The sequence below is a fragment of the Thermobia domestica genome, chromosome 8 (assembly GCF_964235325.1).
Source record: "Thermobia domestica chromosome 8, izTheDome1.hap1.1, whole genome shotgun sequence".
Classification (NCBI taxonomy): domain Eukaryota; kingdom Metazoa; phylum Arthropoda; class Insecta; order Zygentoma; family Lepismatidae; genus Thermobia; species Thermobia domestica.
In genome coordinates, this window is record NC_137461.1 from 56461919 (window position 1) to 56487349 (window position 25431).

At 35.7% G+C, this 25431-nt stretch overlaps 1 protein-coding gene across 3 annotated transcripts in view; it reads left to right on the forward strand.

The window, feature by feature from the left end:
- LOC145692913 (uncharacterized) overlaps positions 1–25431 on the forward strand; it is a 69667-nt gene that overhangs the window by 23309 nt on the left and 20927 nt on the right. For all 3 annotated transcript variants that reach the window (XM_081768467.1, XM_081768468.1, XM_081768469.1), the window contains 10 exons: positions 1322–1462; positions 5184–5448; positions 6177–6428; positions 10866–11015; positions 14206–14441; positions 16327–16503; positions 18432–18585; positions 21159–21386; positions 22772–22899; positions 24631–24802. In XM_081768467.1, the coding sequence (XP_081624593.1) occupies positions 1322–1462; positions 5184–5448; positions 6177–6428; positions 10866–11015; positions 14206–14441; positions 16327–16503; positions 18432–18585; positions 21159–21386; positions 22772–22899; positions 24631–24802 (1903 nt within the window). The remainder of the gene's footprint in view (positions 1–1321; positions 1463–5183; positions 5449–6176; positions 6429–10865; positions 11016–14205; positions 14442–16326; positions 16504–18431; positions 18586–21158; positions 21387–22771; positions 22900–24630; positions 24803–25431) is intronic.

Genomic DNA, 25431 nt, shown 5'->3' on the forward strand with positions numbered 1-25431 from the left:
TGATAAATATATTCATCTTAGCTCTTAAGGTTCTTATTATTCAGAATTAAAGTATATGAAGAATAAGGATGTTTCTTTCCCTCCACCAAAAAACTTCAATTTATTCTCCTGCAATGCATGGCATCATCAGTTCTACAGAAAATTATTCGGTTTATATCTGACTGATTTGGCAGCGCTGTTGTCACCTGTATAGTTGCCTCAGAAACATGAAACCAGTGTCGTGATCAGTGTGCTGTCTCAGCTTACAGATGCCGAAATGTCGTGTTGGTGCTAGTGAAATGCCACCAAAACTGAACTATTATTCGAAAGGGTACCTTATTGCTCTTTTCCACACAGTTTTCGTACAAGCAAATAGTGAAACAATGTCGGGAAAATGGTTTAATATTAGGAGGACCCACAGTTAAAGATAACTTGGCCAGGGTAAACACAAATGGGACACATACAGAAGCATCGGAAAACGAACGGGACTGTTTGATATTACCATGGAAAATGTCGCCTGAAGTGCTTCGTGAAATTCGTCTACTGGCAGGCTAAGAGGATGCATCATCCTAATGTCACTGGCTCAGAAATTAAATCTAGCACAGTTCACTGTCACCTACAACCTCCTCAGGTGCCGCATTGTCGCAAACTGCAGGAAATATTGTTGGGAGGAGGGGGATCAGAATAGAAGATTATTGTCACATTGAATGATGCTAATATCCGGGCAGTTCCGTACCGGTTCTTCTCTCACAAGGGACGCATCGAGTTTTACTATCTGAAAAAGTTGCTTATAAGGAATCATGATCGTCACCAGATAGTGATACGAAGAAAATTTGAAGGTACATAAAATGGTCTAAAACGTGAAGGTAAATGTTGCCTACTTCCATGACGCTAATTTGTCGAAAAGACGTCACTTGTTTGTACGAACCCAACATGTGCCACCAATTCACATGGACAAAGCATCCACGGATCCAACAAGTATCAGTAATTAACATGGAACCAAATCGTCCATCCATTCCCTCGGGTTTTGTCATGACATGAAATGGGAAATTGTAATTTGATTTCTGGGCATTTGGACTGTTAAAACGATGCGTACAACTTGGCCCTCGTTGCTAATGGAAAGCCTGGAGGGAAAAATGAGATGGAATTCCTGTGTTACAGTTTTTCCTCTTAACCTTATTTACACTCTGCGTACCAAGACGACCCAACCTAAAACTATGTAATTATTCATTTATTATCCTCACGAAAGTAATCACCTCATATTGAATGTTTTCGTTTGGTATGTAGTCTAACATCCCCTAAAGGGAACTGGATTTTTACCGCGTGTTTCTTCGTGTTGTAGATGCCTGCCGTGTCGTCGCCTCAGCCTACAGCAAGAACTGTCAGCATTCCTGTGGGAGTGACTCCAATGAAAATAACTCTGACAACCACATCCACAAGAACTACAACAACTACTACTGCGTCATCAGGAACTACGCAAAAGGTAAAACGAAAAGGAAGGTGTAGTTATTATCCTGTGTAATTTGATTTACATTCGTAAGTCTACTTATGAAGAATATTATCATAATACGAGGGGCATACTGAAAGTCGTGAGCAACATTTTTTCACAACCGTAATCTTTATTTGTAAGTGAAAACAAATATATCTCAATCTACAGATCTTTCTTTCACTTTTCCACATAGTCTCCGTTTTTTTCCCTCACATTTTCCCCATCATTCTGTAAGTTTGAAAATACTCTTGCGGTCGAATTCCGTTCCATTTGCCCGTAAACACTGACTCACTGCTTGCTGAATATCCTTCAGTGTCTTGTATCGATGGCCTCGCATTTGTTCCTTCACAAAACCGAAAAGATGGTAGTCGGAGGGTGCCATGTCGGGGCTGTAGGGAGGATGTAGAAGTGTTTCCCACCCAAATCTGATCTGCTCCGTAGTGGCACGTGCAGTATGCGAACGCGCATTATCCTATTGAAGAATGATCTTCTCTCTAGGACGCTTATCACGCAAGGCACGACGGAGCTTCAAAAGTGTCTGGATGTAGCGAGCAGAATTTATTTTTTGTCGAGGATCAAGAAAGTCAACCAGAATGCAACCCTGTACATCCCAGAAGACGCTTCCCATAACTTTCCAGACCGATTACACTGTCTTCGCTTTCTTCTTCGGTGGCGAATTCAAGTGGTGCCATTCCGTACTCTATCGTTTTGTTTCAGGTTCATAATGATGGAACCAGCTTTCATCTCCAGTCCTAATACTCGTCAAAAAGTCATCATCTTTATGTCGAAATCTCTGAAGAAGGGTTTGGTCAATGGTTAGTCTCTGACGGTTTGGTCCTCGGTTAATAAACGTGGAACCCAATGGGCACAAACCTTCCGATAACCTAAGCTGTGAATCATTTCTTACACCGCACTATGTCCAACACCTAGTTTTGCAGTGATTTCATTCACAGTGATACGCCTATCTCCTCTAATCAGCTCATCAACACTTACCTTGTTCCGTTCCGTGGAGGCAGTTGAGGGGCGCCCGCTGCGAGGCTCATATTCGATACTCGTGTTTCCTTATTAAAATGTTTCATCCACCTCCTAACACTGCTGGTACCCATGTACACATCTTTATAGGCGCGCTGCAGTCTGCGGTGAATTTCAGAATCTTGCTTGTGACCACGTGGTAGCAACAAACAACGTCAACGCCTGGAAAGAAAGAAAAAACAAAAGGTCTGTAGATTGAGATGATATACTTGGTTTCACTTACAACTAAAGATTATGGTTGTGAAAACATGTTGATCACGACTTTCAGTATGTCTCTCATAGTTAATCCATTTATCTTGCACGTCTGAAGGGATTATAGTGTACATCATTCAAGACGATTCTAATGGCACAGACTTTAAACACATGAACAGGCTACCTCCCGGTGTTGCTAGATGTTACTATGTAATCTTTGGCGCGCGTGGAGAGAATTAGTCTAATTGATGAGGCATGTATTCATTTTAATAGGTACATAACGAACAGGTTTGATCCTCCAGAAATTCGCAAATTACGTAATATACCATTATAATAAACCAAAGATGAATATTTCTTTCGCCTCTTATTAAGAGAATTAAGTTGTTTATTCAAGGAAGTGCAATAATAAATTTACGTTTTCCACATACCACAGAGTAAACGTTAACATTGTAAAATGTATAATTTAGGGTGATAGGAAGCTCTTTAAAATTGTATTGTATATTGACGAAAAAGGAATTGGTTACTAGGTTTTTAGAAAGTTGTTACAGTGACTCGAAATAAATACGTGGTGGTTCTTTTTTTTTTTTTTTTTTTTTTTTTTTTTCAATTATGTACATGATAGTCGTAGTTTATTATAGTTTAGAATAAGGTCATATAACAAGAGTATTTTGCTATAGCGGAAACAAATGCATTTGAATAATTTTTAATACCCATTAGGTAAACTGGGCCTAACATGGATAAATGTAATCTAAATAAGGAATGGCAATATCATTATAGATAGCTTTATTGATTTTATTACTTATCTCAGTAACAGTTATATATATTTCTGAAAAGATTGACGTAAAATTTTGACAAATATAGTAAATTTACTTCAGTGAATTGGCAACTCTTAGCGAAGTGAATAAATACAAGGAATATGATTTTTATGTTTATCCTATGTAACAACTTAGGTTCTAAATTTGTCTTGCATAAAAGCTCTAAAGAATGGGACAAAAGCAAGTGGCTAAAATTATTAGCTTTATAAATATATAGAAGAGAACAGAACTATCGGTAAATTTATACATTTAAAACATATATTCTTCGTTGCTATAACTCATTTCAATAAATGCTTTCCCTTGTGTTCTCTTCTACTAGACTGAGCAGATTCTGTTCAACAGAGTTCTATTGCATATCAATAATACCATCCTGTAGAATGAAATAAATATTAAAATTCACCTGTAATGTGTTCTGGAAATCCTGAAAGGTTTGTTATATTCCTGATATGATTTCGGAGACCAATTCTCGTGCATTCAACAGTTAGACAGGAATGAAGAGCTTCATCTTAACTTTTTTTAAAAAATATTTTATTCAGTTTAGTTTCTTTTCCACACAAAACTGAAATTAGTAATTAGTTGTTGAAACATGTGTATTTTGGTACTTCTGAGTTGTGAGTTGTGTGTGCGTTTGTAGTGATATCTAACATTTCAATAATTTATTGCCGATTTTAGTTTTTCTTGTGGGAAAAGGATTAGCTTAAAATAATAATAATAATAATAATAATAATAATAATAATAATAATAATAATAAAAGTGAAGCCGAAGCTCCTCACCACTATTTAGCTGTCAAAGACAACAGGGTTTGTGACCAAAATCATACTAGGAATATGACAATCCTTTTAGGATTCCCAGGGCACATTATGAAGATGCCCAACCCAAAAGAGCAAAAGCACGAAGAAATTAAGTGTCGACTGAAAGCAGGGAATTCGTGTTATTACTTAGTTCAAAATCTTTTGTCGTCGCGAATTCTGTAGAGAAATTTGAAGCGTAAAATATACAAAACATGATAATCATGCCTGTTGTGCTGTATGGTTGCAAAACATGGTCGCTTATTTTAAGGAAAGAAGGCAGAATGAAAGTATGTGGGAATAAAATTCTGAGACGAATATTCGAACCTAAGAGGGACGGGAATGGGGAATGACGGAAACTTCATAACGAGGAACTGCATATTTTATACCGGTTACCAAACATTGTTAGAGTCATCAAGTCTCGGACGCTCAGGTGGGCAGATCTTGTAACAGAATTAAAGTAGAAACGCTTTCAAAATTTCAATTGGAAATCCAATCAGAAAACGACTATTAGGAAGGCCTAGGCGCAAATGGGGGGACAATATTAAGATGGATCTCGCAGAAATAGGAATATAAAATAGAAACTGGATCCAGTTGGCTAAGGGCAGAAGTTAGTGGAGAGCTTTCGTGAACGCGGCATTGAACCTCCGGGTTCTTTATGCTATAGACTTACTTAGTTAGGGCACATTATAAATGAATGTTAGTGAATCTTAATGAAATTTGCCAGATTGTACATAACGATTAGTTATGAGGAATCATTTATCCTATTTCGGTGGTAGGTTTTTCTGTGTTACTTCAGTATATTAGCTTGTATATTTATTTTTCCGAAAAATCGTAAACTGATAATAAAGTTTGATAATGTTTTGCCGTTCTCTCTTCCTTTCCCAGGTAATAATTGTTTCCAGCACAAATTCATCCGGTTCGCCCAGTATTTTACAAAGATCTCTGAGTGTTCCCATTGTAAAAACAGTTTCTGCAACAGGTTCTACAGCAACTTTGTCCCAGAACCGTGGGACTTCACTTATTATTAATAGTAGTTCGCAAGGTGCCCCTGGTGGTGTAAGTCAGCAAACAGGAAGTGGATCGATAGGAAATATTGTAACTATTTCTACTGGGAACCCTTCAGCAGGAGGAAATATTACTGCCACGACAGGTAATTGAATTACTATGACATTGCCATTAGTAGACGTATTTATTACATTGGTAGTAACGGTTAAAATAGTTGAGAAAATTTCTCTTTATTCTCTAAATATTCTTTTCAACGTTATTTTTAAACTCACCACGATGCAGTCCTTAAGTTAATTTAAGATACTAAGCTAATACTTGCCTAAAACTCATCTTAAGTTACATTTACCACTTCACTTGTTATGACTTGGTACTTTCGGTCAAATTCCTGACCTTTATCAAATTTAGGAGGGATAAGAAAATGGAATTAAAAGGATTGTGTAAAGTATATAAATGTGTATGCACACAGGAGTCTTTTTAAAATACTAATCTGTTGCTCATTCTAACGTAAACAAAACACTATACGAGGTGAGGAGGGGAAGTGGGTATAAGTATGCAGTAGAACAGCAAATGCTTGAACACATTTTATTAAATTTTACTACTTGTAATTAAATGAATAAATTATTTGCAACGTGAAATTACCCATTGTTTGTACATGATCACAACAGATTTCTTTTCCATGAGTCTGACCATAGTATTTTAAGTCGTAAAATGTCGTTTTGGTTCTATAGTATTAATAGTATAATACTTTCTTAACATATTATTTCTACATTTGCATAATCATTAGTTCCTTGATTGTGGAATACAGATACGACATTTCTTGAAGATACGACATTTCTTGGAGAGTATAGTGATATATTGTCTCTCATTAATCAGTTTCCATAGGAGGAGTGCCCACTACGGCGTACATTACATCTCAAGGAGGAATTCCCAAAATTCGCCCAAAAGCTATTCCTCAGCCAGCGAAGCCGCGTCCTCGTACTGGCTCTATTGTGATTCCATTGACCCCTCATCAGCAGCAAAGTATGAGCACTTCGCAGGGTCTCGCCAATATTTCTAATGTGCAAGGAGTACACTTGAAGACTGTGCAACCTGGAAAACCCAACTTGCAAATTAAACAGGAAGGAAGTAAGTATTGTTTTTAGTGTACTGTGAATATTATTAATTCTAGTGATAACATGCTTTAAATCCAGTTTGTAGAGTAATTATCGGCGTTGAACTGTTTTGCAACCAAACTCATATGCTATTCTGTTTTCCACCCAAACTGTGATCTAACTCCTGGTAAATATGCTCATGCAGTGTTGCATATTTGTAAAGAGGTTTGCCTCAACACTTCCTATTGTTTGGTTTCTGATTAACAGTATAATTACATGCGATAAATACATAAGGTTTTATGTATGATATAAATTGCTTTGGAAAAATGGGATACTGCAACAAACTGATTTACCACAAAGTTCAATATCAAATAACTAACTGGTTTTACAGAATAGAATCAAATGAAATAATGCGTGTAAGATAAAGTAAGTGTTGGTATACTTAATTTTTAAGCTAATTATACCGACCACACAGGCAAGTTCGCAGTAGTAGACTATACTCTTAATTGATTATATGTTCTAAAATTATTTCAGAAGTACCCTGAAAGAATCTGATTTTTCCCTCAAAGTGTCAACTTTTTTCTTGTAGCATATCTAGAAAACGATATTTGGTTGTGCACTGAACACAGTTTATTGAAACAGATGGAACAAATTGGAAGATAATTCGTTGTGACAAGTAGGATCGTGAAATTCCAGCAAACATGAATCCCGAAATTGGAAGTCTTAGAGCTAAACACATGGAAAATATTGCAAAAAAGACGTCTAAAAAAATCTATATTTGAAAACATTGGATGTTAAATGGCGGTTAAATACCAAAAGCGAGAAAGTTGATTCGTTGATCCGCGGAGTTTGTGTATGATAAGATTGTCCAGTACTGCGATCCCCAAAAGATCATCTTCATTATTTAATTCTGAACAATCATAGGAATAAGAAAATATAACAGATAGGAGTATCAATCCTTAATCTACTTTCGGTGTTAATGAACAACTAGCATTTTCGCTTCGCGATTGGAAAGTCTTCGGTTTGAAACCTGCATCCGGCCATTCTTACTTAAAGTCGATCTCATTACGCAAATGCTGGAACTAACCTATGTAATTTGTGGACTTAAGCGGATTAGTGAAGAAACTTTTATAATCTGTTAAATTTTTCTCACTGTTCTTTGGGGAATACTAATGCTGTGTTAAAAATTATACTTTCTGAAAGCGTTTTATGATCTGTTTACAACCGAATTAAATAAAGGCATACCTATCTGTTTTATGCTATCATAATTTGTTTTGAGGGATATTACGACTTAGTTGATTCTGTAGATATCTATGAAGTCTCACGTTCATGAAAAGACACTTGTTGAAGACACACGCGTATGAAAAGACACTTATATTCAAGTTGCCAAGTACAATGATACCCCAACATCGGACCTTTCAAAACACCTGAAAAATACAACATAATATCGATAAGGTGAAATTAATCAAAAAAAACTAATCCAATGTTCTCGGGATAGCTATGAAGATGTTACCGCTGTATGGTAACGAAAGCTCAGCACAGCAACATTTACTCTGGCAGCGATCCCGAGAACATTGGATTAATAGTAGACGCCAGCAAAACTTCAAGATCATCGTGATCAAAAAAATGTAAATATCCATAGAAAGACAAGTACACGAGCCTTTTTTTTATACGAACTAAGGGGTCAAAACTAAATTTGGACATGGGCACTTCAGGCAAAAATTGGAATAACATTCGTGATACTTTTGCCGTTGTTACTAACCACTAAAGAAGAATAAGAAGGAAGATTTAATGTGTGTATTCTGTGCAGCAGCTGGATCTTATTATTTATAAGTGTAATCATTTAATTTCTATCTGTGTACACTATTGCTCAATGGGCATGAGAAATTTGCTGCCGTGTATCAGAAGTATTTGTGTCTAAATCATAAAATTTGGCGATAGATGAATCAGGATCTGAGATAATACAAATGATATATATATATATATATATATATATATATATATATATATATATATATATATATATATATATATATATATATATATATATATATATATATTTGGTCTAGGAATTAATTCGTGCGGTTGGTACGCACACATTGAAGCTGTAGTACAAACACAAAATACATAAATACCTTAAGAAAAATATTGTCCATCGCTAGCCACCACTTTCGCCCATCTGTCAGGCAATGTACGGATTCCGTGGCGAAAGAAGTCCTCATCCTTGGAAGCGATCCAGTCAGAGACCCATGTTTCGATATCTTCTGAAGAAGTAAACCGCTGTCCAATCAAATCGTTGTTCATGCAATCGAACAAGTAGTAGTCCGAAGGAGCAACGTCTGGTGAATACGGCGGGTGGGGTAAAACTTCCCATCCGACATTTTCTAAATAGGTTTTGACCGGTTTTGCGACATGTGGGCGAGCGTTATCATGTTGAACAATAAGTTTATCATGTCTGTTCTCCCATTCTGGTCGTGTTCTGGCCAGAGCTTGCTTCAAACGCATTAATTGTCGTCGATAACGTTCTCCATTCATAGTTTCACCCGGTTGCAGCAGCTCATAGTACACCACACCTTTCATATCCCACCATATGCACAGCATAACCTTTGCCCAGTGAATATCTCGTTTTGGTTGTGATGGACCTGGTTCACCTGGTTTCACCCAGGCCTTTTTTTGTTTAGGGTTCTCGTAATGGATCCACTTCTCATCACCCGTAATAATTCGATGCAGAAACCCCTTTCTGCTCTGTCGTTGAAGCAGCAATTCGCAAATGGTTTTTCGTCTTTCAACGTCTCTGTCTTTCAATTCATGTGGAACCCAATGTGACATTTTTTGAATCATTCCCATGGCTTTCAAGCGTTTGGAGACTGTTGTTTGATCAACGCCTAATGCTGCTGCAAGTTGTTCCTGCGTTTGACACGAATCCTGCTCGAGCAATGCTGTCAATTCTTCGTCTTGAAATTTTTTTGGCTGTCCAGCTCGCTCTTGGTCTGCCAAGCCGAAATCACCACTTCTAAACCGTGCAAACCACTTCTGACACGTTCGCTCAGCTAGAGCATGGTCACCATACACTTCCACCAAAATACGATGACTTTCAGTCGCACTTTTCTGCATGTTAAAGTAATGCAGCAGGACACCCCGCAAAAACACTTTATCAGGCACAAATTGCGCCATTTTCACTTAACTACAAACTGGTGTTGTTGACGCTTTAATCCACTGCCCTATACTACGAACGATACGCGATGACAGGGGTTTGCAACACATGTGTGGATACACGGAACTGTGGGACGCTCCGTTCGTTGCGCAATCTCTTGTCCACCCGCACGAATTAATTCCTAGACCAAATATATATAATTATAATTCTTAAAATAGACTCGCAAAAAAATACTTTGCTACAGATAGTGCATAGTATAAACAAAAGTGTGTAAGGTGATGCAGCATGTGTAATGTATTAGTTTTGGTTGACATATGTAGACATACGGGGTTAATGCAGTGACATAAATTAATAAGGAATGCAAGTTTTTCATGTTTTGTCGTTCTGTATACTTCGTTAATATGTTGACGTTTAAAAAGTCAAAATATATATTTTGAAAAATGTATACGACGGTCTTTGTACTGCCTTGTGTTATCAATAGTCGCTCAGTATGAGTGTATATGTAGACCTCGTCGTTGCTGTTCCAACGAGCAAAAATTGGACATACGAAGCCATCGTAAACAAGTTTTGTTGAGAGCTTTTGTGATTCGGATCCTACATTAAACTGTAGGTCCATGTTTCCTCGTTTGCTAAATTCCTAATCAACCAACCAACTGCAACATGTTTATGAAGGGCATTTTCATTAATTTAAGTCACCTTTATTATGTGTACTATAATTGTCATTCTTCTGTCAGAGATATATTTGACTTTCTCAACAAATTCTTTTCTTCATTTACGCTGTTATCGTTGTTTCTGTTCCAATATAACTTTCCTTCTCCTCTTACATCCATTTATTTTGTGCTTTTATTTTTATTTATTTATTTATTATTTATTTATTTATTTTTTTCACAAAGACTTATATGCCTATTCTTCCTTGTATGACGTCTATCAATTCTTCTACGCGACATGTATGAGATAAGATGTTCACTGCTGCAAATCTCTGTTCCTTTTTCATGTCAATTTGTTTCCAAAAGTCAGGTCCTACATCCGAGGGTTCGTATAAGTTCGGAAACCCCTATCGGCTCGTCAGGCCAGACGTAAGAAAACCTTTGCCCTTTCTTCCCTTGTGAGTTATCCATCTGTCGCCAAGAAGCGTCTGCGTTGATTTTCACAGTTCCTATAACTTATTAAAAATTATTTCCTTGTCTTTTCACTTTTGGTAATGAATTTTACATAGCGCCATTGAAATGATGAGATGGATCTTTTCCTTTATTCTTTCAATGGAGCTGTGTAGAATGAGACACTTTAAAAATATTTCTTCTTTTTTCTTTCTTGCAGCAAGTATGAAAATAATGCCTATATCAAACGTTCCTGGAGCCACAAAAATTCTCCCGAAACCTAGTTTCTCATCGAGTGGGCCTTCACCCGTTTACGTAATGACCACATCATCATCTAATGTGTCGATGGTGACTCGGACAGTGTCTTCAGGTAAATATAAGATGTGTCAGTGGATTTTTGAAAACAGTTATGTTCATTAACAAAACATTTATGTATTTCTAACTTTACTCTTTCTAATTTTATCTATGTCTAACCGAATTTGCATAATATCTATTTTTGAGTTAGCCTTTCCCGCTGGTTTATTTGGCTAACGGGTGTCCCTTTAGTGGTCCTAGTCCAGGGTTCTATTCCCGGTGGTAGAGCGCAAAAGATTAATTTCACAATAATTCACTTCCATTATTTATCCATCCCCTTTACTTAAAGAGCATATAATGTGGGACGTTAAACTAATATTAAAAAAAATCATTTTATTTCATTTCTGTTTTTAAATTCTAGTTAGTCTTTATTAGTTGAGGAGGGATTCTCGTGTATACTTTTGTTTGTAATTAGTTAAGTTCGAAAAAATATTTAAATCATCTTAAATAAATTAGACAAATTAGTTTCGTTTCATATTGTAGAACTACGGTGAACTCCCAAACTATGCGAATTTAATACTAAACCGGAAGTGCTCGAGCTCTAACTTTCGGTTGCAATAGGTAGATAATATCGGAAATAAAACCTGTTCGTTGGATGCGGAATCCATATCAAAAATAGTTTCTCGCTATTTCTTATAATTGCTATTGTAAAGAAATCAATGTTGAAACCGGAAGTTTTACTATTTTTACTCCTTTTGGTTTCAAATGAAATGGAATGAAATCTTTGTAAGTTTTACGTCCGACGCTTATGCCGGCTAGGCTAAGGGAGACTATGATTATGAGAAATGAATGAAATGGTGGCATGAAGAAAGTGGCGGAAAACAGGAGGACTCCGAGAAAAACCATAGACACGGTGTTTTGTCCACTACAAAGTTCACTTGGCGCGAGCTGAGATCGAACCAAGAACCCCACGCACCAGAGATGAACGCTCTACCACTGAGCGATGTCGGCCCTACTTTCTCAGTGCAGTAGAGGAGACAACCTATTTTGAAGGTATTGAATCCATGTTAGAATACTGCTTCTCACTATCTGTGACCGTTTTTCTCTAAGACGATCAACATTGAAACCAGAAGTGATTGATTTCTGTCAATTCCGGTTTGAATAGAAGGATTAAATCCATACCGAAAAGCTACTTTTCGCCATCATTTCTCGCTCTTTGGAGATTTTGATGCGAGCGGTCCCTGGTTCGATTCCCGGAGAGGACACAGTCGAAAAGGTGTAACAGACCAGAGTTTTTTTTATGGATTTCCTTCATTTACACAGCCTTCCCGGATAGTGTGATTACCAAGGGACGACAACCATCATGCGTAATGATCTGAAGGCAATAGATGCTGGTAATCCCCAGAAATATGAATAAATAAATAAAATTAAATCTGTGGAGATTAATATTGATTTTGATATTGGAAGTGGCAGTGGATTTGTATCATTTCCGATTTTAATAGAGAGATAAGGGTAGAAATTAGATCCATTCTTGGGGCAGTGAACCGACTCCAGAAAACTAATAGCTTTCGCTATTTACGAGGTATATGACATAGTCAGTCCAGAACTGATGTCTTGAGCATTTCACTGTCATTGAAACGCTTGGATGCAAGCCTTTTTTTTTTTTTTTTAGATGAAGAAAGAAATAGCTGGAGGCAAGGTCGGGGCTGTAAAGGGGATGATTGAATAGTTTCCACTGGAATTTTTGAATTGTCTCAACAGTACAAGCAGCTGTGTGTGGGCAGACGTTGTCATTGATCAGAACAATTCCACAACGTAGTATTCCTCTCCGCCGATTTTGGTTGGCACATCGCAGATTATTCAGAGTTTGACAGTAATTGTTCTTCCTGGTTCCAAAAATTTCATAAGAGTCAAACCCTTTTGGTCCCAAAACACGATTGCCATGATTTTGTGAACTGACGTTTGTTTGAATTTCTTCGCTTCAGGGGAACCAGAGTACCGCCATTGCATTGACTGCTGCTTTTACTCCCCAGAGTACGATATTCAAGTTTCATTCCCCATTACTACGTGAAATAAAGAGGTCATCCCCATCCTCCCCCCAACGGGCTAAAAGTCACATACAGGGGTCATTTTTCGCTCTTTGTGAGCGTCTTTCAGCATTATTAGCACTTACCTCGCACAGTTTGTAATAACTTATCTTGTCTGTCACAGTTCGATACACTGTTTTCGCAGATAATTTTGGAAACTCTTTGGCGAGTTCAGTTATTGTAAGCCGGTGATTGGATCAGACTTTCTTTTCAACCTGTTCCACCAGAATGTCCGTCTGAACACTAGGCCTTTCGCTACGTTCATCGTCATTTGAATCCCCTTCCCAAAACTGTCTGCACTATTGCCTGATCTTTTCTTCACTATTACTGTCGGTCCGTAAATGGCACCAGTTTCCGATGAATGTCAGCTACATTCTGTCCTTTGGCGTTCAGAAACCCTATGACAGATCTCACTTCATATTTGGTGGGATTTTGTATTACGGTAGCTATTTCACTTTACTCTCACACTCGCACCACTCAGACGATTCTCTCTCTGTTGCAAGTACAGAATACGAGGGCATGCTCCTACACATACTGAACTTCATAAGTGTTGCCAGCTCCGCATAAAAAATATCAGCATTTCTTTTTCGCTCGTATTGCTGCTTTTACTGTATGGTGATCAATTTTGGAACCAGAAGTGGTTGAGTTCTGCTACGTCCGGTTTAAATAGAAGGTCTTAGGAGGAGATTGAACCTCTTCTTGGGAAGTTGAATCGATTCCAAAACATCGCTTCGTGGTATTGTTATCGTCAGTATTTGCTCTGATAACTGTAAGCCGTCCTATAAGACTTCATATACTTATGCACAGCATAGTTTGGAAGTCTAAACATCATAAAATTATTATTTTTCATGTTGTTCATTTTCCTGGAACTTATCGTGTATATGCTTTGTAAGATATTTGAACCGTACACATGTGATTACGTACCTTTTCTGCATAAGTGAAGAGATTCAAGGAAGAAGTTAGGAAATGCATATGTTAGAAAGAAGTGACACGTGAATATCTGTACAATCTAATCAGAAATTTAAAATTATTCTTAAGTGAAGATAATATATATGTAATATTACTTTATCGTAGTATTTATAGATATAGTACAGAGTTTCCAAAAGGATATGGGATGCTGTTTGTAAAAACATACGGTAATATATTTAATGTGAATGTATTTATTCTATAATATTCCAGGTGCTGGTCCTCGAGTGGTAACTGTAAGTGCTGGTCCAATGCCTCGCACTAGCACAACGCACATCCGTCCTGCATCATCGACTATTCTGTCTATGAATTCCAAACCGCTACAGACTGTACATATCACTCCACAGAGCCAGACTGGGATACGACCAGGGATGGGAAAGCCTAATGTGATTGTTGTTCAGAAGGGATCTAGCTTGAATCGTGGGGTTACTCTGTCACAAGGAGGCAAAGTTAGTGAAAAAAACTTCTTTTTCTGACACAAATTTGTTGCCAACAGGTTTATTATTTATTTTTTATTATTATTATTATTATTATTATTATTATTATTGTAATTGTAATTGTGGGCTTAAGTTTAAATAATAGTTTTAGAATGCATAGAATTCATACTTATGGTTGCACTTACTTGTACTGTCATGCGCAGATGTCTTTATCTTACCTTTACTGTTCGGTTCGAAAAGGGCCGCGGTGGCTCAGTGGTAGATTGTTCACCTCTGGTGCATGGGGTACTTGGTTCGATCCCAGCTCGTGCCGAGTGAACTTTGTGGTGGACAAATACCGTGTGCGTGGGTTTTCTCGAGGTTCTTCAATTTTCTCTCATTTTTTTTTCATTCCACCATTTCATTCATTTCTCATCATCACCGTCTCCTTTAGCCTAGCCGGCATAACCGTGGGACGTAAAACTGAAAGATTTCATTTTTCGGTTCAATTAATGTTCGTGCGATGTGAGTAAATTATGCAGAACATGTAGTTCACATGAAAATCATGCATAGAATGTTAGTTGGAATGCCTTGAGAAAGCGATACATTTCAGCGTGAACTTGCGGCGTTTTCTTTACAATAGAAAGAGCTTGCTAGAATATTTAGGTACGTCATTATTGAAGAATGAAAATGGAAAGCTACGTGTTTACTTTTCACTCGGACTAAGATATTAGGTCTCCCGCATTTCATGAATTATTGACAGCGGGTGTTGCCAAAGTATTTGTAAAATGTTCATGGAAACTAATCCAAGTGAACTAAAAATGTCGTAGTCAACTTATACGAAAGCATGTTTAGGAATTACAGTCCGGAAAAAAATTGACAAATATGGTTAGACAGTTGTAATTATTTAAGAAGAAAGCACAATACATAGAAACGTTTTATCTTTTTATACGAGGGAAGTCAAAAAGTAAAGGGTTTAGCAATTTCTCGCACTAGAGTTTGGTCACACTGCTAGTATCCAGCGTTGAATTAGTGTCGTCTGCAACACTTCTATGCAACGTGTCACTCTTATTCCCGCGTTAGTCGTTGGAGTGTAGCAGACTGTTAAACATAGCAGCCCATTGTCGATCTGCACCAAGGAGGAAATGAGGGTAGTGACGAGATCTACGAATGGATAGAACGTTTCAAACAAGGAAGAACTTCTTTATGTGACGAGGAAAGATCGGGCAGGCCTTTGACGTCAACGACTGAGGACAATTTGGAAGTCGTTGATGGTATGCTGATGGAAAACAGACGAATCACAGTGGACTAAATCGCCAATACTTTACATCAGTCAGCGTATTCCATCATCACGAATTTTCGAAATTTTCGGTAAGTGTGTGCAAGGTGGGCCCCGAAAGAATTGCAACCGATGCAGAAATCATTGATGCGGTGCAAAATTGGTTACAGGTGCACCCGAAAAACGTCTTTCCGACGGAATCAAAAACCTTGTAAAACGTTGGGAAACCATGTTATGAAGTGCAGGAAGATTATGTAGAAAAATAATGTACGTTTCAATTTTTTCAAATTAGAATAAATGTACCTTTTCTCGAAAGTCCATTTACTTTTTGACTTCCTCTCGTAGTTACGAATTTTTGTTCCTAAAATACATATTTTTCTTTTGTTTCAAGCTATGATAAACTTTTAATTTCTAGTTGACAATTTGGTAAAAATGGAATAAGCAAATAAATAAATAAATAAATAGGTAATAAGGAACTATTTTTAAAAAATTAAAGCAATTACATTTTTAAATGGATGTAGATAAAAAACAAGCTATTATTTATTTTGTAAAATTAGATTTCTTCCAGCCCTAATGTAAAAAAAAATATGAGAGATTCTTTGTTTATTATTAATAATATTAAGGATATATAATTTACAGGAAGTGATGGGTAAAGTAATAATGGGCAAACCTTACCAAGGTAGCATTCAACAGCCATCAGTGGCTACCTTAACAGTACAGAAACCTGCAACATCCACTCCAACGATCCATGCAGGAAGTACGATTCAAGGAAGCAGCGTTGCTCAGGCATTGAATCTTCCTATGTCCTCTACACAGGTAGGTTAAACCTATATTTTGCATTCATAATAACTCAACGTATTTAGTGAATAATAAATGTGTTAAGGTATGTAGGGTATAATAATCGCCCAAATGAAACGTAAGATTAGTTACTGAAATTTATACCTTTCATTCACAGAGTGTGTACATTATAGTTCTGTGAAAAATGAATTGTCTTTACCTATTCATTTCTACTATAAAACATTTCTAGTATAAAACTTACATCACTATAATTTCGTGTCTGTGTGATTTCAATATTTTTTATTATTTCGGCGTAAATTCGGCGACGTGATAACGAAGGTGGAACGATTTTTAAAAATATTTATTTTATAATGAGCAGGCAGATCAGAAAGACAATAAAGATTTTGAATATTTTAACAAATATGTTACTCTTTAACTTATTCCATCTTCTCAAGATTAAAATTGGCGAATAAAATAAAGTTGTAGAATACTTAAATATATTATAGAATCCTTCTCCCGTAACCAATTACATAGTTATTATAGTAGAAAAATCATGATTGTCAAAAGTTTGTCGAAGTATAAATAGCATGGTATTGACACGTAGTAACCCTAACCTTGAATTTTAATCAGACAACCATTATTGGCATGTTGAAATTATATAGTAAAACAGCCTGTCACAGAGAGAAGCCTTATAGAAATAGCTTAAATGATCTTCCCAAAAACCGAAGCGTACCACAGAAAGAATACAGTAAATGCCATTTCCATTAAAGTAAATGCAAACTACTTACATTAGATTCGTGTTGCTGAGAGCAGTCATTCTCGCTGTTTATTTAAACCTTTGAAAGTCAATATCTTCGAATAATTTTCTCAGTGATCTTTACAAATGTAAAGGCGTGGACCATCAGTTTGACAATTCAGACTGAATTTCGAAACACTAGCTGAGTCTCATTTCGGATATCATTTGTAATTTTTTCCTTAGTTTATATAGTACATGTTTACTGATTTTCAACTGGTCTTAACCTTGTTTTTTTGTTTTCTATAAAAGTATGGAACTCTTATTTTAATTCCGTGAAGTTTGTTTTTCTGTTTTCACTTTTACATAATGTTCTTGCCAATGTTTTGGTACTGGACCAGGCCGTGAAAAAAAGGTTTTTTACCACCAGTATTTTCTGTCTTAAAATATTATGTTCGCTTTCCTGTTCAGTTTCGGCTGAGAGAGCACGCTTCGTATCACAATGACTTTTTTTAAAAAATCCTTTTTTTTATCATTTATTACCATACAAAAATACCAATTTTGTTGTGGAAAATAAAGGATATACAAGAATCGTATATCAACAGCACGGATGCGAGTAATTTGTATAACCAGGTCATATTACTCGATAATATATATATCGGTGTCTGCAATGATTTGTTTAGAGAAAATAAAACATGCATGTTGGCAACATTTGCTCGTCTTACACCCAGCGTCTTTCCTGCTTAGCGTGGCTGTGTGCCATATTGATTATTTTGATTCCCAATATCTGGTTAGTGTCACAAAGAAATATGGCCAGCGTAGTTATCAATAGTAGTGTCATAGTTTTATGACGTCTTAGGATTTTTATTATTATAGACAAGCTTCTATAACGCTGTATCGTTCCATAACCTTTGTAAGTACTTATCTGTAGTATTTCTTCCAAACGTTAATGTTAGTCTTTATATTTTCGTTATTTTGAAAATGGTAAACAAAAGATGGATTTCACTCGGACGCTGTCATGCTTTTGGACGCCTATTTTCAATTTATTGTCATGTTTAGTTATTTTTTTATTAATGCTTTTAGTATTATGTATAGTGGGTAAAGAAAGTTGATGCCCTATTATCTCATTAAATTTAAGGTATTCTTCTTATTTTGTCTATTTCTTACGATTAAGATGATGAGGTTCTGGTGTAATGGGACATGTATTCTACTGATGATGTGGAATTTGTTTCAGGGTAACGTAATTGTTTTGGATTTAAGTCAGGAGCAACTGAGCAAAAATACTGTGTTAACTGAAATTCTTCAAGCTTCTGGCATTTTAGGGGAAGGAGTAACGGTCTCGGAAAGTGAAGCTCCATCGTCTTCGAATGGCGGTCCTCCCAAAAGTAGTAAGTTATTTATTTTGTGTAAACTAGGAGCTAAGTGTGGAATTACGTATACGTGTAATATTAATTTTTGTACTATGTTTAAAGTATAAATGAGGAGGGTTTACCTTAGAATCACGTCGCTAAGAGTTTTTGCTGTACTGTTTCAATCACTGTTTATTATTATTATTATTATTATTATTATTATTATTATTATTATTATTATTATTATTATTATTATTATTATTATTATTATTATTATTATTAAGTACAATTTATATGCTTAAATTATTTTAATTTTATTAGTATTAATTTTAATATATAAATATTTAATTAATATTGTACAGCTACATTCAAAAATTAAAAACCTACAATTCTCTCTCTCTCTCTCTCTCTTCGAATAAGTTCTAAAGTTAATTAATTTAAGGGCATTGGCAAGGGCGCCGATTTCTCTGTAACTTTGGGATAGGGGGACATTCAGATGTGTGTTTGGTTGCAGACAAGAGTTTAAGAAGGCATATATGAGGATTTTAAGACAAATTGAATTCAAATGTGACAAATATTGTATTTTCTTAAAAAAAAATATATAATAATACATATAACAATAAAAATACACCAGCAAACCCGCATGTCCTGCGCTTGCGCTGGACACTATCGTTGTCTGAATGATTGAACACGATACAAAATTAAAAATATTTATGGCTAGCAAATTAGTTTTAATAACACGTTAATAATATCTTTAATTAAGAATTTCTCGATAATTACTCGAAGTTAAGACGTTGTCGAATCTAAGACGCACCCCGATTTCGCTGGGTTAAATTAAGGAAAAATAGTAATGTGTTCCGTTTTTACTATTATTAAAGTGCTCTTTGATATTGGTCATTTTCGGTGATTTTTATATATCCCTCTCCCCTCCCCATGTTGCGGGGCATGATAAAAATTATCCCAGGCCCGAATGTGATGTATGTTGAAAATTTGATCGAGTTCGGTTGGGTGGTTTAAGAGTCTATTTATTTTTATATATTAATCTCCCCTTCCCATTTCCCTCCCGTAGGTTCTACCATCAAAGTCAAAATATTAAAAAAAAAAAAAAAAAAAAAAAAAAAATCCAGGCTTGCACGTCATCTATGTTGAAAATTTGATAGAGATCGGTCAGGTGGTTCAAGAATTATTAAGTTTTGTTTATGTATATATCTCCCATTCCCTCCTCCTACCCTAAGTTCTACCGTCAAAGGGATATGATAAAAACCACCCCAGGTCCGAACCTCGTCTATGTTGATAATTTAAGATCGATTCTGTGGTTTAAGCGTGATGAATTCACAAAGAGTCACTTTTATTTTTATTTTTACATAAATGTCCCCCCTTTCCCTTCCCTACATTGTGCCGTCAAAGTAAAATGATGGAAACATCCCAGGTCCAAACCTTATCTATGTTGAAAGTTTGATCGAGATAGGTCGGGTGGTTCAAGAGTTATTAAGTTCTATTAATTTCCTTAGATTTACCCTCCTCTCTCCTAAGTTCTACCAACAAAATGAAACAATAAAAATCCTCCCAGGTTCAAACTTCATCCATGTTGAAAATTTCATTGAGATGGATCGGGTGATTCAAGAGTTATTAATTCACGAACATTTTTTTAGAGGCAGTTAATGAAAACTTCAAATTATTTGTCTGTAGCTAAACTCTATATATAAATTGTTGCTAAGGTACCTGAGGTTTCTGAAACATGGGTATTTGGATAGGGCACATACTAGTTCTTAAGTGAAGTCTTGACCCGACTACTATAGACCCCATAGTTTTGGAGCTATGGACCTTTAAAGTTAATTTTTTCATGTTTTCGGCAGCCTATAACTCTGAAAGAAAGCATTTATGCACCCACGTTGGTTTATACTTGTCGTCTTATCTTGGTGTCAGGAATCACCTCCCAAACGTTGTCGGTGTTGTTTTGGAACTCCCTATATACCTAGGTATATATATATATATATATATATATATATATATATATATATATATCGGGTGTTCTATAAATTACGCCCACAAACTACAGAGCGCTATTCTTCAGATCAAAACAAAACGAAAATACTATATAAATATATACTCTCCGCTGCCTCTTCCAGCCTCTATGGGAACTCAAACATTTCATTATGTGGCAACGTCGTATATTAACTTGGAACAATTAGCATTACTCCACAAATCCATTAAATAATGTTAGTTACATCGGTTGTTACGTTAATAAGTGGTGCTAGTGTCAACGTGTATCGACTTGACTTCCATGTGGAAAGCATCAATGTAACTATTTGATGGATTGGTAGATCTAATCTATGGTTCTTTAAGTGCGACATTACCACATAGTGCGATTCGCGTCTCCAGACGAAGACCTAAAGAGTATACAATTCTATAAATTTTTCACTTTAGTTTGACTTGTAAAATAGTACTCTAAATAGTATTCCGTGGGCGCCATTTTTAAAACACCGGATGTATGTATTTGTAAAGAGCGTATACACAACCGATTTTGTGTTACAGTTTTTATTGACCAGAGTGTACAATTACTTTATAAGATGAGCGAAATGTCTACAGCAGTTATGTTGTTCTGTTTGTAGGTTTTTCAAATAATGAATGGATTCAGATAGATTCCGAAGAAAAGCAGCAAACTCACGTTTCAACGGAAATAGCAAGTTCCGTAGTAAATGAACCAGCCAACAGCGACGACCAGACTGATAAAACTCCAACAAATGTCAGTGAAGCCACATCCCAGCAGCCAGCACAAATTTCCTTACCTGAGGTCATGCTTCCTATTGACTTGGAAGAAGGGCAAGTTGTCACTTTAGGTAATTATGCTACATTTTTATGTTATCTACTTCCACATCGTTATTCTTACTAAGTAAATAAAAATATAAATAAGTTTTTTTTAAAAAAAATAGAAATAAGTTATAGTTGAAGTTCTTTTTCCACTTGTTAAGTGACTAAAATTTAGGAAATATTTTAGTATTTCCTCTGTTTTTTGGTAAGCTTTCCGAGAAGTACGTACATTATAATTCCTAAAGTTGAACACCCATTTATGTCAATGTGCTTCTATTTCATATCCTTTTCTACAGCCCAAGAAACCTTGTAAGGTAAGTCCTTGTATCTTGGAAACATATGTTAGTTAATTTCTTTTTGAGATCGATTCCCAGTGGAGGCAATCGGTCAGAAGGGTGTAAAAGCCTTTTCAGGCTAATCATCCAGAGCAAGGTTTTTCCTCATTCTCATCAGGCAATGCCAAAATGGGACCTAACATAAGGTTCCAGGTCGCTTCCTTCCTTCCCCATTTCACTGGGTTGTGAGAGTATCAAGGGACGTCCTCTGTTATACATGACGGCTAAAAAGCTGTAGATGCCGAAAGCCCAGAAATTTAATGTCTAATTATTATTATTATTATTATTATTATTATTATTATTATTATTATTATTATTATTATTATTATTATTATTATTATTATTATTATTATTATTATTATTTAATCTACTGTAGTGTCCACTTAAAGGAGTTCTGCTCTGTAAGGATAAAGATTGTAGTAGAATTAAAATACGTAAACATATGAACTAGGATCACTAAAAGCCAAATATCAGTTTCGAAGGTAAGATACTGTGCTTTGAGGTTATCGTGGAATTTCGTATACCCCAGAATTCTGCAGGAAATAGAATTTCATATTATTACAATTACTAGTGGCACACACGTAAACATTTTGTGAATAAGAATATATCTGTTTCCCTGTTACAACAGGGTGTTAACACAAGTTTAAATTTAAAAACGGAAGTTGTTTTTAGTTTACTATTCTGTTCTTTTAAAGTTATGTTGATTATATACTAGGTCCACCTACAGGGCTGTCAGATTTTTCAGGATTAGGAAGGTGTAAAATAAACTTTAAGGATTTTTGATGAGCAAGTTTTTTTTTTCCCCTTTCTTTCTTTACACAAGTGTTTCACAAATATGAAAATGTTGTACCTAAACAGAAGTGAAGAAACATAAAGCAGCAACCGTATAAGAGAAATGAGAGAAGCTAGTGCAAAAAGGTTAGATACATAGAATTTCCGAACATCTAAATCTCGTAACAACAATTCTTTTGATTTATAAGTAAATTCTCAAGCTATATGAATATTTACAGTACAAATATCAACCATCAATTGCACTGTGGAAAACGCAGGATTAACTTTGAATATTGTTTTATTTGCAGAAGAAGCTGTTGAACTTCTGGGTCAAACAAATTCAGAAGAAGCTAAAGCGCTTTTGAAGCAGGCAGGGATCGAAGTGACAGAGTCCCTTAGTGGGCCCGAACAGGTTCAGGAAACTGTTTCCACTCAGGTACATCAATTTACATAATGTCATTGAAGAGCTAGTTTATAATAATAATAATAATAATAATAATAATAATAATAATAATAATAATAATAATAATAATAATAATAATGAATTTTTAGGAGGCCAGGGCCTACCAGCAGGCTTGTGCCACTCATGCCTTTGGGATGATGTATGGTCAGCACATCTATTTCTCTCACCGTTAATGCTGATTTTCTAGATTGGAGTTCACAACTTCTTTCTTTGAAGTAGCTCCCCAAGTGTCCTCATGTCACTGGATGGACGGTGCTACTATCTGGTGATTGGATTGGGAGTTTAGCGTCCCTTTCAGCACCGAGGCTATATGACACATGGACCTACAGCTTAACGTAGGATCCGAAACATATGATTCCTACCGGGAAAGCCACCATTTTGGTGAGTTCGAACGGTCATCCATTTTTCCTCTGACCAGATCTGGCACTGCTTGACTTCGTTGATCTCACGAGAGGCAGTATTGTAGTGTGCCTAGAGCGTTGCCTAATAATTAGCTACTGAAGTTATACTGAAGCACTGAAGTCCCGTCTCAGTTTCTTGAAGTTTATTTCTTAGGTAAGTACTTCGGGCTTCTTGATGAACAAGTTAGTGATCAGGTAGTCAAAGGCCCGTCTCTCACAATAGCATTTATTTAGCATTTGTGCATCACATATCCAACAAAAACGAATACAATCTGCTGCTGCTCCTGTTATTAATGGGCTTCTCCGTTATAGCATTTCTGTTAATATCGTTCTATTGCAGTTACTTCTAACTTGATGTGCTATGACTTCACAGTTCATTTCTGTCATTCTTAATAAACAGGAAAAACAGGAAGACGTAAAGAATAGACTAAGCCATCGATTGTTGACAGAACAATGGTGTGGCAGATGTGGACATCACTAACTGATTTGATGGTTTTTGAAAGTTTCAACTCATATATTCATGATTTTTCTTGCACTGCTACACTTTGGCTCCCTGCCCTCCTGAATTGTTGTTTTTTCTTTGTCCATGCTCCGATCGTTAAAGGCATTCTCTAACGCCATGCATCAGCTAGTTGAGAAATACTATTTTGTTGTGCTTTTGGAGAGTTCAAGAATTGTGGTTGTTAACATACAAATTCAATGATTATTTGTAACCGTTCATTAGGATCTAATATAATATTCAAAAGCTATCGTTGGAAAAAGTTCATAGTTAAGTATGAAAGCATTTTCACTTGATATTTTTAGCTTAAAAAAAGCTAGAGAAAATTATGTAGTAATCCTTACATTTTAATATTTTTAATATATCAGTTTCACTTTCCATTCACAGTTCAGCGCTGCAATCAAGCAAATGATGCCATGACAAAATTTTAGGAGAATAGACATGTTCTTGTTTTAATATTTAATATACTACAGAGCGCATCACGTGACATGCTATAATTGTGCGTGTATAATATAGTAGCATGTGTATTTAAGATAGATGCTCATATATTATTCGGTAGAAGATAATGATATTATTATTATTATTATTATTATTATTATTATTATTATTATTATTATTATTATTATTATTATTATTATTTTAAGGCATTTTCTATTCCTTGAAAATGAGCTAGACTTGTATATTGATATCTAAAATTTTGAGACGTAATTAAATATTCATTATATATGTTAAGTTAAACATACTCTGCTCTCGAAACTTTACACACTTGTAGAACTCGAAACTTTCACAGTTGTTTTCTTTGAGGGCCCCATTGAGAATACCGTCACTCAGGTTGTTCAACAAGCTGAGATAAGTTCTGAAACTCTGGTAGTCTCATCTCAACCAACTGTTGTCCATTCAACTGAAGTGCCTGCAATAACTGTTCAAATCCCAAATCCTAGAATGGAAGTAATAGGCGGAATGGATTCACAAGCAAGTAAGTAATATTATTCGTTCAGTACATAAATGTAAATTTAATTTATTTTGTAAAGAAATAGCACATTATGATTGGAAGCAATTGATCTTGATCATAAACAAAAGCTCGGTTTCGTAATCCCAAATGTCATTTTAAAAGAAACAAAGTGTGGACGAATAGAATGAAGACAGTATTACAATTTTTAACTATACTTTCTTATTTCTAGCGGAAAATAGCTGACAAGTTATTGTTTTCAAAATTCTTTTGTATGTTCATAAGTTTAAAATATGTTCTGTTATATGCTAAGCTACATACAATATAGATAAGTCAGAATTTTGTAAAAAAAAAAAAAAAAAAAAAAAAAAAAAAAAAAGAGCCAAATATCAAAATTCGATATTTGTTTCGCATTATTCTTGCAAGTATTCATATAATGATTGATGTACAAAGATGGTTATCAAAGTAGTGGAAACCCCTATAGTTTGCAACACGTAAGATGTATGCGGTGGTGGTCTAATGGTTAGCGCGTGCTCAGTGCTGAAGAGGAACGCTAAACTTGAACAAACAACAACTACAGTGTGTGAGATGATCATGACGTTTGTAGTACCTCATGCTGAGTAGAACAGAGGCGTGTGTTAGAGGGGCAGGCAATG